The 12,195-nt window shown below is 42.2% G+C and overlaps 3 protein-coding genes across 3 annotated transcripts; all 3 read left to right on the top strand.

The window, feature by feature from the left end:
* The first annotated feature begins 4,313 nt into the window (after nt 1-4,313).
* On the top strand, nt 4,314-5,222 carry LOC148596871 (uncharacterized). The gene has a single exon (XM_088564329.1). It carries the CDS (start codon nt 4,314-4,316, stop codon nt 5,220-5,222), a length of 909 nt encoding a protein of 302 aa, XP_088420455.1.
* A 9-nt stretch (nt 5,223-5,231) lies between these two features.
* On the top strand, nt 5,232-6,002 carry LOC148596870 (uncharacterized). Its single transcript, XM_088564328.1, has one exon. The coding sequence runs from the start codon at nt 5,232-5,234 to the stop codon at nt 6,000-6,002; it is 771 nt and encodes a 256-aa protein (XP_088420454.1).
* A 1,349-nt stretch (nt 6,003-7,351) lies between these two features.
* LOC148596869 (uncharacterized) lies at nt 7,352-8,311 on the top strand. Its single transcript, XM_088564326.1, has one exon. The coding sequence runs from the start codon at nt 7,352-7,354 to the stop codon at nt 8,309-8,311; it is 960 nt and encodes a 319-aa protein (XP_088420452.1).
* The last annotated feature ends 3,884 nt before the right edge of the window (nt 8,312-12,195 follow it).

The raw sequence follows: 12,195 nt of genomic DNA, 5'->3' as shown, positions 1-12,195 counted from the left end.
ACCCCAACAAACAAAACAAACCATTCAGGAATTCTGGAACTGTCTTTCTGCCTGATACACGGTCTTGGCACAGCTTCTGGAATCGTTTTTGGATGAACTATCTTCTGCGGAACTCTCTTTGCTGGCTCTGTACCGATTGCGTCTTGGAGAACGATCGTTGTTGTAGTAGACTGCTCACGCTGAAACCACGGTCCAAATAGTAGGATGAGACGTACCAACCAGTGTGTAGAACTTGTTATTCCAACCTTCGCAGACGTTGTTGGTTCTTGGGTTGCATTCCATAGTGGCTTTGTGGACACTCCAAACAGCAGGCTGGAACATAGGCGGTGTACGGCGCATCATCAGCTGAGGTTGTTGGTCTGCGTTTAGTTGCTGTACTGGACGGTAGGTACCACTAACGTAGGTTGCGTCAAAGTAGTCGACTAAGTCTGCTGGCTCTTCTGGTGTGAGGCGTCGGATGTAGGCAATACCCTCTGGTAAGTCTTCTATTGGAAGGAAGGCTAAGGCATTTAAGGTGTTGCAGAAGTAGTGGCGGATCACTCATGTAGTGGGTAGCTAGTCTGAATTTCTGTATCTTACGCCAGGTTGCCTGTGTCAGGTGGTAGAAACAGCCTTGGTGCTAAACTTGACGACCGAATACTGCTGAAGTTGCTCTGAGTAGACCATTTTCAAAGTCGGTTACCACTTTGGTGATGTTGATCTGTAGACCCATGTTGTTGCACTTGTCGATGATTGCTTGGAAGAGTTCTTCATATGCAGGTCCGGGTGTTAAAAGAATAGGCCTGCAGCAGCGCTAAGCTTCTCGTATAAGGCGACTAAATAGTGCTCAGAATCCCCAACAAACAAACAATCATATGCTTGGCGTGACTTCTGTAGTAGGCTGTAGACGACGGTGATGAAGGTGTTGCCGAATGGTATTCTAATGGTGAAGATCTGCTTTAATAACGGTGGTGCTGTGTCGAAGGTACCATCCATGTATAGTGTGTCTGCTCAATAAAGTATGGAATTTTATTAGAAAAGTAAAAGGAAAAAATTCGAATACTTCAGTGAAACACCTTAAAGTTGGTAATACCACTCTAACCACCGAAAAACATATCGCTAAAAAGCTAGCCGAAACGTTCGCTAAACATTCATCCTCAACTAACTACAAACCGGATTTTCAAAAAATTAAATCATCTGCAGAAAAGACAAAATTAAACTTCAAGTCAAATAATGCTGAATCCTACAACTCTCAATTTTCTATAGAGGAACTAAAATCGTCACTGGCTACAGCCCACGATACAGCTAGTGGGCTAGATAATATTCACTATCAACTTTTGAAACATCTTCCTGATCCATCTCTACATCCACTTCTTGCGTTAATGAACGAGATATGGACTTCTGGTAACGTTCCGTCCATCTGGAAAACGGCTTCAGTAGTCCCTATTCCAAAACCAGGTAAAGATCATACGGATCCTTCAAATTATCGCCCGTTCGCATTGACAAGCTGCGTCTGCAAGACAATGGAACGAATGGTCAATGATCGCCTTGTGTGGTTCCTTGAGAAGCACAACTTACTCACTAATATTCAGTGTGGTTTTAGGCAAGGCAGAAGTACTCTTGACCATTTAGTCCGGTTTGAAACGCTCATCAGAAATGCATTTGCTAAAAATGAACATGTGTCGGTCTTTTTCGATTTAGAAAAAGCCTATGACACGACGTGGAAATATATTATTTTAAAAGATATATTTGATATGGGGTTGAAAGGAAGATTTCCTTTGTTCTTGTCTAATTTTTTGTCAGATCGTCATTTTAATGTGAGGGTAAATTCGACTTTTTCTGAGGAGGAGGAGGAGGAGGAACAGGGAAGTATTCTTTCTGTCACTCTCTTCAGTATTTAAATTAATAGTTTAGCCCAAGTTTTGAAGGACAATATTGACGGTTCCTTGTATGTAGACGACTTTTTGATCTGCTACAGGGGACAAAATATGAGTAATATTGAAAGGCAGTTACAACTTTGCCTCAAAAAAATTGAGAAATGGGCTTTGATTGATTGATTGTTGTTGTTTATTGCCGTTTCGGCGACCAGGGCCATATCACGGCAAGAACATTTAATGCAAGGAAAATATTAAAAGCAAGATCAAAGTCTCTTCATAAAATAATGAAATTAAAACAAACAGCTATTTACATATAAAAAGGTACATAAAAGGTGAACCTAAGACATAAAATACATATAGAAACATAACTTCGATAAAACATTTAAAATATTGAAAAATCAAGGAAGGTATCCAATTTAGATTTTATTAAATAAACCGATGTCCCGCAAGAAATCGATAATGTTTTTAGATGAAACGGTCTTGAACAAATCAAACATATTGGCGCAGTCAAAATAATTTTGCCTGGTGTTGGCAAAATCCACACAATCTAGAAGAACATGTTTGATAGAGAAAGGGCAATCACATGGGATACACTCAGGTGGAGGATCACCAACAAGCAAATGGCCATGTGTAAATCTAGAATGTCCAATGCGGCATCTAGTCATGACCACTTGCTCTTTGCGATTGCCCGACCCGGATTGATGAACGCCTAGATCGGGTTTTATGGAATTGAGTTTGTTGTGTTCAAGACCGTCCCATCGGTCCTGCCACATCTTTAAAATATATTTCGTTATTAAAGGTTTAAAATCGGTGTATGGCAAACTAACGTCCTTTATTATTTCATTTAATGCCTTCTTGGCAACCCTGTCTACAACTGAATTCCCCTGAATACCAACACGACTGGGTACCCAGAGAAAAACAATCTCTATATCGAATTCCCGAAGTCGATGAATAAAATATATAATTTGTAAGATAAGAGTGTTTTTCAGTTTGTGATTCTTAATTGCCAAAAGACAGCTCAAAGAGTCAGAACAAATAATAAACTGTGACAGATTAGATTGAGTAATCAATTTATGATTGATTGATTGTTGGGGTTTAACGTCCGAGCAGCAATATTTCAGCTATATTCAGACAATGAACATGAAATGAAAAAAAAAAGGATGGGTCAAGAGGATAATAGGGTCGACAAATTTTGATTGCCACTGGAAAAAGGGAGATGGGTAAGGTCGGGCAATTTAGCCTCCTGTGGCGGAGCGCAAAGGTTCCTACTCCTATCGAATACCACAGCAGGGTTCTTTAACGTGCGAGGAACGTGGCATCTTTCCCAACACGGTGCACCACTGTGATTTGCAGTCAGGTTTTCCGTATTATAGCCTGACAACCCCAGCATGCAACACGCCAGGGGTACCCCATTCCACCACCTGGGGCGCACATCCCAGTTGCTCTGTGGACAGAGCGCCTAGCCCCCGGCTAGGTTTCTGAGCACTATTTAGTCGCCTTTTACGACAAGCTTAGCGCTGCTGCAGGCCTATTCTTTTAACACCCGGACCTGCACGGGGTCAATTTAAGTGCTAACAATATGGCTCGAGCTTCGGCTGTGAATATGGAAGCGATTGATGGCAACCGTTCTGTTACCATGGACAACAGCACATGCAACGCTATCGCCATCTTTTGAACCACAACAGAATTTCGAATCTAATATTACCAGGAAAGAACCATCCCGTACCGTCATTAATGACAATTCTCAGTTTGAAGAGAGCGTTACTTCGATGTGTTCTTCTGTATGCGGAAACATGTTAGTCGGTAGATCTTGCGGGAAAACTGTTCTTGTAGACATTTTTAACAAACACAATCCAGACAATGTTGTTCGTGCTTATGCGTTGATTGACGATCACAGCAATCAAACACTTGCTACACCCGAACTTTTTAATCAGCTCGGTATTAATGGCGAAACGACGACCGTTGTTATGTCGAGGTGTTCAGGCAGTACGTCTATGGCGGGGAGACAATCGACTCATCTTAGTATACAATCCGCAGATGGAAAAACTGAAATAAACTTACCTAGAACGATTGAATGTGATTCTATACCATGTGGCTATCCGGAAATTGCGACACCCGATGTTGCCGAGCAACACGATCATCTGAGGGACATCGCTGAATACTTACCTAAGTTAGATCCGAACATTAAAATCATGCTTTTAATTGGACGCGACTTACCGGAAGTGCACCACGTTCAGGAACAAATTCTTGGTAACGATAAATCTGACCCGTTTGCACAAAAGCTATCTCTTGGATGGGTTGTTATTTGGCGACGTGTGTTTGGGAAAAGTTCATGCTCCCAAAACTGTAACCGTTCGACGTACTAACATTTTAGAGACTACTTTTCCGCTATGTACAAATCGTATTGAGATCAAAGAACAAAGTGACGATTTATTTATTCGCACTCCGTCGGATAATATGATCGGACCCTCTGTCGAAGACGAGCAGTTTCTTCAAATTATGGATTCCGAGTTTCGTTTAGACGACTCCAGACATTGGAGTGCACCTTTACCGTTTAAAGAAACGAAAGAACATTTGACTAATAATCGTAGTCAAGCTTGGAGAAGAGCACGAACTCTCGATGCAAGTCTTCGTAAAAATGACAGCAAACGTGAACATTTCATAGCGTTTATGGAGAAAGTCATCAATAGTGGGGCGGCAGAGATTGCACCCACAGTAGTAGACGGCGAGTGCTGGTACCTACCGCTTTTCGGCGTATATCATTCCCGTAAACCTAACCAGATTCGTGGTGTTTTCGACAGTTCCGCCGTATTCGAAGGTAACTCTCTAAACAGCCAACTCATGAGTGGTCCGGATTTACTCAACAATTTAGTGGGAGTCTTACTGCGCTTTCGTAAAGACGCTATAGCCGTTACTGGAGATATCGAGCAGATGTTCTACCAATTTCATGTCGACGAACACCACAGAGACTTCTTGAGATTTTATTGGTATCGTAATAATGACTTTACACAACCACTTATAGAGTACCGGATGAAATCACATGTCTTCGGTAATACACCGTCTCCAGCCATAGCGACCTATGGTTTACGCAAAGCCGTGGAAAATAGCGACGAAGATGTCCGTTCATTTGTGAATGATGACTTTTATGTTGATGATGCGTTATCGTCATTCCCAGATAAGGATCAGGCTATCGACTTATTGAAACATATTCAGAAAGACCTCATGGACAACGGCAAGATCGTTTCAAATAATATTGACGTTATGCAATCCTTCGACAGTAGTGATTTGGGAAAAGATCTGAAGGACTTGAATCTGTCGTCCGATATACTTCCTCTTCAACATAGTCTCGGCTTATCTTGGAATTAGGAATCCGACATGTTCGTCTTCTCAGTAGACATTACCGACAAACCTTGTACTCGTCGTGGTCTTCTTTCATCGGTTAATAGTATATTTGATCCGTTAGGCTTTTTATCCCAGTTGACCATTAGCGGCAAGATTTTGCTACGAGAATTAATACCCCCAGGGACAGACTGGGATCAACCTTTATCCGAGGAACACTCTGTGAAATGGCATAATTGGATAGAGTCTCTCAAATTCGTCGACAGCTTTAAATTTCCTCGAATGTTTGTCGAAACGTCATTTTCATCTGCAAACAGCGTAGAAATTCATGTGCTTTGCGACGCCTCTGAGCAGGCAGTTTCTGCCGTTGTGTACATGAAAGTGATTGACAGTAATGGTCATTCGTCAGTAGGTTTCGTTATGGGCAAGTCCAAGCTTACACCACTTAAAGGCCACACTATACCGAGATTAGAATTGTGTGGTGGCGTTTTAGCGGTTGAAGTTGCGGAATCAGTATGTACTCACCATGGACTTCCGCCTAATCTGTGCTATTTTCACACTGACAGTAAGGTAGTCTTGGGCTATATTAGTAATACTAGCCGTCGTTTTTACACCTACGTAAGCAATCGTGTAGAGAAAATTCTCAGATTCTCGAAAGCACAACAATGGAATTACGTCCCCTCTGAAAGGAACCCAGCGGATATGGGAACTAGATTTCTGACCGTTACTTACCTTACTGCTATTGACTCTTGGATTAAGGGACCAGAATGGCTCGTATCAAAGCCTTCTCTTTTCAACAAGTTGTGACATTTCTTACTTACTTGTAAATCCTCATGAAGACAAGAAAGTCCGTCCGGAGATTGTAACTCGCTTAACTAAAGTGAAACCAGGACTTTACTTGCGCTATTTAGAGAAATTCTCGTCATGGAAATCGTTGGTGAGAGGACTCTCATGTATCAAACGCGCTCTTCGTAGACGTATATCTAGTGATAAGACAGACACTACAAGAGAAATTGATATTTATAAGTTTGTTTGTTTGTTGGGGTTTAACGTCCGAGCAGCAATATTTCAGCTATATTCAGAGAATGAACATGAAATGGATGATAAAATGAACATGAAATGAAAAAAAAGGATGGGTCACAAGGATAATAGGGTCGATAAATTTTGATTGCCACTGGAAAAAGGGGGATGGGTAAGGTCGGGCAATTTAGCCTCCTGTGGCGGAGCGCAAAGGTTCCTACTCCTATCCAATACCACAGCAGGGTTCTTTAACGTGCAAGGAACGTGGCATCTTTCCCAACACGGTGCACCACTATGGTTTGCGGTCAGGTTTTCCGTATTATAGCCTGACAACCCCAGCATGTAACATGCCAGGGGTACCCCATTCCACCACCTGGGGGCACACATCCCAGTTGCTCTGTGGGCAGAGCGCCTAGCCCCTGGCTAGGTTTCTGAGCACTATTTAGTCGCCTTTTACGACAAGCTTAGCGCTGCTGCAGGCCTATTCTTTTGACACCCGGACCTGCACGGGGTACTACTATGGTTTGCGGTCAGGTTTTCCGTATTAAAGCCTGACAACCCCAGCATGTAACACGCCAGGGGTACCCCATTCCACCACCTGGGGCACACATCCCAGTTGCTCTGTGGGCAGAGCGCCTACCCCCCGGCTAGGTTTCTGAGCAGTATTTAGTTGCCTTATATGACAAGCTTAGCGCTGCTGCAGGCCTATTCTTTCAACACCCGGACCTGCACGGGGCCTTATAAGGAAACCGAACAATGTGTCGAAAAATGGACTCAGAGCGTTGCGTATTCAAAGGAAATTGACAATTTGAGCCACAATGAGAACATTGCTTTGAACAGCAAAATTGTACAGTTAGATCCGTTTATAGATACAGACGGACTGATGCGCGTCGGTGGTCGACTCAAACTACGAAATCGGTGAAAAGCATCCTATTGTGATACCAGGTGACAGTCATCTTGCGAAATTGATAATTATGCGTAATCATGAACAATGTCGTCATTCTGGACGGCACATTACTGAGGGAACCGTACGGAACTCCGGTTATTGGATTACGGGCCTTAAAAGGAGAATTTATTCTGTTATTTCGCAGTGCTTGATCTGTAAGCGTTTCCGTGGCAAAAGTACGACCCAGAAAATGTCAGATCTTCCGGAAGAGCGACTACGTGCATGTCCTCCGTTTACATATGTTGCTGTCGACTGTTTTGGTCCGTGGGATATTGTAACCAGACGTACGAGAGGAGGAAGTGCATCTTCGAAACGATGGGGCGTCATCTTTGTGTGTCTTTCGTGTAGAGGTATCCACATCGAGCTTATAGAGGAAATGACTACGTCATCTTTCGTAAACTCTTTACGAAGGTTTATGTCAGTCCGTGGACGAGTTCGAGAGTTCTATTCTGATCGCGGATCAAATTTTGTTGGAGCCGTCCGTGAATTAGGGATACCAGCTATCTATGTTGAGGATACTGAATTGAAAACCTATCTCAACGAACACGATGTTGTGTGGAAATTTAACACGCCTTATTCTTCCCACCATGGAGGATCTTGGGAACGACTTATAGGAACCGTTAGACGAGTATTAGACTCTATTCTGTATGAAGCTAGACATAAGAAACTTACTCATGAGTTATTAAGCACATTCATGTTTGAAGCCATGGCTATCGTAAACTCACGCCCGTTGTCTCCGATGTCTTCAGATCACGAAGCTCCGAATATGCTATCTCCAAATTCTCTTCTCACTCAGAAAGTCAACGAACCAGTTGAGGATTTCAGTGAATTAACGATTAAAGATGCATACTCATCTCAATGGAAATTTGTGCAAGTACTCGCTGAACAATTTTGGAAGCAATGGAGACGCATATACATACAATCGTTACAGTTTCGTAGAAAGTGGCACCGGCCACAAGATAATATTCAAGTCGGACACTTAGTTCTAGTGCAAGACAACGAGTTACACAGAAATCAGTGGCTTATCGAATGTGTTTATCCAGGAATCGACAAACTCGTTAGGAAAGTTAAACTTAGAGTGATCAAAGATGGAAAACCACATGAATACGTTCGACCGATCACTCAAATTGTGTTTTTATGTCATAATTAAGTTTATTGATAGTGTTTAGAACTGTGTAAATCGTTGGTCAAATTTTTGAAATTTGATAAATTCATTGTGATTTTTTAAATCAGACGGGGAGTGTTCTGGCTCTCCTTTTCAGAATTTTTTAATAATTATTTTTTCATAATGTTTTTTATACAATTAAAACTTTTTATTAATAGTTTTCAATCAAAGATAAAGTTTTCATACTTTCTTAGTAATTTCGTTTTGTTTAAATTCGTTTCAGTAAAGGATCTATTTTTAACTTTTACTTTCACTTTCACTTTAATATCCGGTCAAAATGGACTGTTTGTTTGTTGGGGTTTAACGTCCGAGCAGCAATATTTCAGCTTTATTCAGACAATGAACATGAAATGAAAAAAGGAAAGGATGGGTCACAAAGATAATAGGGTCGACAAATTTTGATTACCACTGGAAAAAGGGGGAGATGGGTAAGGTCGGGCAATTTAGCCTCCTGTGGCGGAGCGCCAAGGTTCCTACTCCTATCGAATACCACAGCAGGGTTCTTTAACGTGCGAGGAACGTGGCTTCTTTCCCAACACGGTGCACCACTATGGTTTGCGGTCAGGTTTACCGTATTATAGCCTGACAACCCCAGCATGTAACACGCCAGGGGTACCCCATTCCACCACCTGGGGCACACATCCCAGTTGCTCTGTGGGCAGTGCGCCTACCCCCCGGCTAGGTTTCTGAGCAGTATTTAGTTGCCTTATATGACAAGCTTAGCGCTGCTGCAGGCCTATTCTTTTAACACCCGGACATGCACGGGGCTCAAAATGGACTGATTGTTTTCATTGTTTTGGTTTTATATCCACCTTTTTCTTAGACCATCGATCCTTGGTAAACCAATGTGTGAGTAGATTTTTGTTCTATGATGATTATATTTTCATGATGCATAGGTATTTTTGCGACCAATTGATTGATTGATTGATTGTTGGGGTTTAACGTCCGAGCAGCAATATTTCAGCTATATTTAGACGATGAACATGAAATGGATGATAAAATGAATATGAAATGACGATGAAATGAAAAATGGGATGGGACACAAGGGTCGACAAATTTTGATTGCCACTAGAAAAAGGGAGGGATGGATAAGGTCGGGCAATTTAGCCTCCTGCGGCGGAGCGCAGTGGTTCCTACTCCTACCGAATACCACAGCAGGGTTCTTTAACGTGTGAGGAACGTGGCATCTTTCCCAACATGATGCACCACTATGGTTTGCGGTCAGGTTTTCCGTATTATAGCCTGACAACCCCAGCATGTAACATGCCAGGGGTACCCCATTCCACCACCTGGGGCACACATCCCAGTTGCTCTGTGGGCAGAGCGCCTAGCCCCCGGCTAGGTTTCTGAGCACTATTTAGTCGCCTTTTACGACAAGCTTAGCGCTGCTGCAGGCCTATTCTTTTGACACCCGGACCTGCACGGGGCTTGCTCTTTCGAGGTCTTCAACGCATTGATAGTATATTTATTCATCGTTATTATGTTTATTAGTATTAATGAAGTAAGCGGGTATCATTGTGACGAGGTACGTCCTACATATTGGTTTTAGTGTGTATAGGCGTTGTTTACATATTTATTTTGCGAACGTCCTAGATATTGACTTTTACATGTACACGTATGTGTATGTGTGTGTGACAACCAAATATTCTATGATACAATTCCTACATGTAAGCTTGAGAGGTCATATTACATATTTATTAGTGCATACATTTTTACATAAATTTGCATAAAAAGGGCAACTTAAAATGTGACACGAACATGAAAACGAAACATACCGAAACACCTTTGCATTTTTGATATTATTGATATTTGTGCATATTGTGTATGAATTTATGAATATTATTAGATTTATTATGTTTGAATATGATAATCATTTAGGTTACTATTTGTCAGTAAAAGTACAACAGGGTTTTTTATTTGTTGTAGCTTTTTACCACAACAACACTACTACTAGAGATACAAGTTGTATACATCTCACTACCACACTGTTATATTTCGTCCTGAATAAATGGGAATTATTATACGAACATGTGTGACTTTATTGGTAAACTGGCTGTGAAGCCTCCTCACGGCATAAGCAGCAATATTTCAGCTATATTCAGACAATGAACATGAAATGGATGATAAAATGAACATGAAATGATAAAAAGGATGGGTCACAAGTATAATAGGGTCGACAAATTTTGATTGCCATTGGAAAAAGGGGGGTGGGTACGGTCGGACAATTTAGCCTCCTGTGGCGGAGCGCAAAGGTTCCTACTCCTATCGAATACCACAGCAGGGTTCTTTAACGTGCGAGGAACGTGGCATTTATCCCAACACGGTGCACCACTATGGTTTGCGGTCAGGTATTCCGTATTATAGCCTGACAACCCCAGCATGTAACATGCCAGGGGTACCCCATTCCACTACCTGGGGCACATATCCCAGTTGCTCTGTGGGCAGAGCGCCTAGCCCCCGGCTAGGTTTCTGAGCAGTATTTAGTCGCCTTTTACGACAAGCTTAGCGCTGCTGCAGGCCTATTCTTTTGACACCCGGACCTGCACGGGGCAACACGCGATATCTGAATTTACAATGCGCTGATAACTTTTACATCCTGTTTTGGCATATACAGCAAGTAAATGCAGTTTTTATTTTTGCTCATTAAGAAACCTTCCAGAAAAGTAATTTTCAACAAACCTGATATTTCTTCAGATCACGGTACTGCACAATATCTGTTGGATAAGACACAAATGTAACTAGGGTACTACATGATGTGTAATCGATGATTTTCCAGATCCAAAACTTCCGGTTAATACACCAATATTGTAATCTTCAATTGGATTGGACACACGTAGTGTTGGTTTAGTAACTGTTTCCTTGTATTTTCCCGTACTCTGGTGTATTTTTGGTACTATTCCTTTAAAAAAAGACAAATAAAGCAATATAGTTCCGTTTACTACTATTTCAGGCTATTAAAAGTTAATGGCCCAATATAGGTCCGAGTGTCAAAAGAATAGGCCTTCAGCAGGGCTAAACTTGTTGTAAAGGGCGACTAAAGAGTACTCAGAACCCTAGCCAGGGGCTAGGGCGCTCTGCGCACAGAACAACTGGGTTGTGTGCCCCAGGTGGTATCCCAGGCATGTCACATGCTGGGGTGGTCAGGCTATAATACGGGAAACCTGACCGCCAACCATAGTGGTGCATTGTGTTGGGAAAGATGCCACGTTCCTCGCACGTTGAGAACTCTACTGTGGTATTCTCCAGAAGTAGGAACCATAGTGCTCCGCCACAGGAGATTAAATTGCCTGACCCTACCCACCTCTCCCTATTTCCAGTGGCAATCAAAATTTGTCGACCCCATTGTCCGTGTGTCCAATCCCTTTTTCATTTCATCATCGGAATATAGCTGAAATACTGCAGCTCGGACGTTAAACCCGAACAAACAAACAAAACGATCCCCAGTTAGTCAGGCATGTCAGCGGTTGGATTTCGGGAGAAATATTGTGATCAAGTTCAAGATCATGCTGTCAAATATTGTGAAATGTGGAAATCTGGTTTGTTGGGGTTTAACGTCCGAGCAGCAATATTTCGGCTATATTCAGACGATGAATATGAAATTGATGATAAAATGAACATGAAATGATGATGAAATGAAAAAGTGTTATAGCCTGACAACCCCAGCATGTAACACGCCAGGGGTACCCCATTCCACCACCGAGGGCACACATCCCAGTTGCTCTGTGGGCACTATTTAGTCGCCTTTTACGACAAGCTTAGCGCTCCTGCAGGCCTATTCTTCAACACCCGGACATGCACGGGGCAACTAAGCGGTGTGCAAATATCATAATACCTGAACAAAATGTCCAAAGTATATTGTCTGTTGAACA

The sequence above is a fragment of the Perna viridis genome, chromosome 15, assembly GCF_037379345.1.
Source record: "Perna viridis isolate PV_CMFRI_1.1 ecotype Kerala chromosome 15, ASM3737934v1, whole genome shotgun sequence".
In the NCBI taxonomy this organism is placed as follows: Eukaryota; Metazoa; Mollusca; class Bivalvia; order Mytilida; family Mytilidae; genus Perna; species Perna viridis.
The sequence above is the reverse complement of the archived record's forward strand: the minus strand, read 5'-3'. Positions and strand labels throughout refer to the sequence as shown.

Coding starts and splice junctions, on each gene's coding strand:
- LOC148596871 (XM_088564329.1), top strand. CDS start 4,314: ATGATCGGACCCTCTGTCGAAGACGAGCAGTTTCTTCAAATTATGGAT.
- LOC148596870 (XM_088564328.1), top strand. CDS start 5,232: ATGTTCGTCTTCTCAGTAGACATTACCGACAAACCTTGTACTCGTCGT.
- LOC148596869 (XM_088564326.1), top strand. CDS start 7,352: ATGTCAGATCTTCCGGAAGAGCGACTACGTGCATGTCCTCCGTTTACA.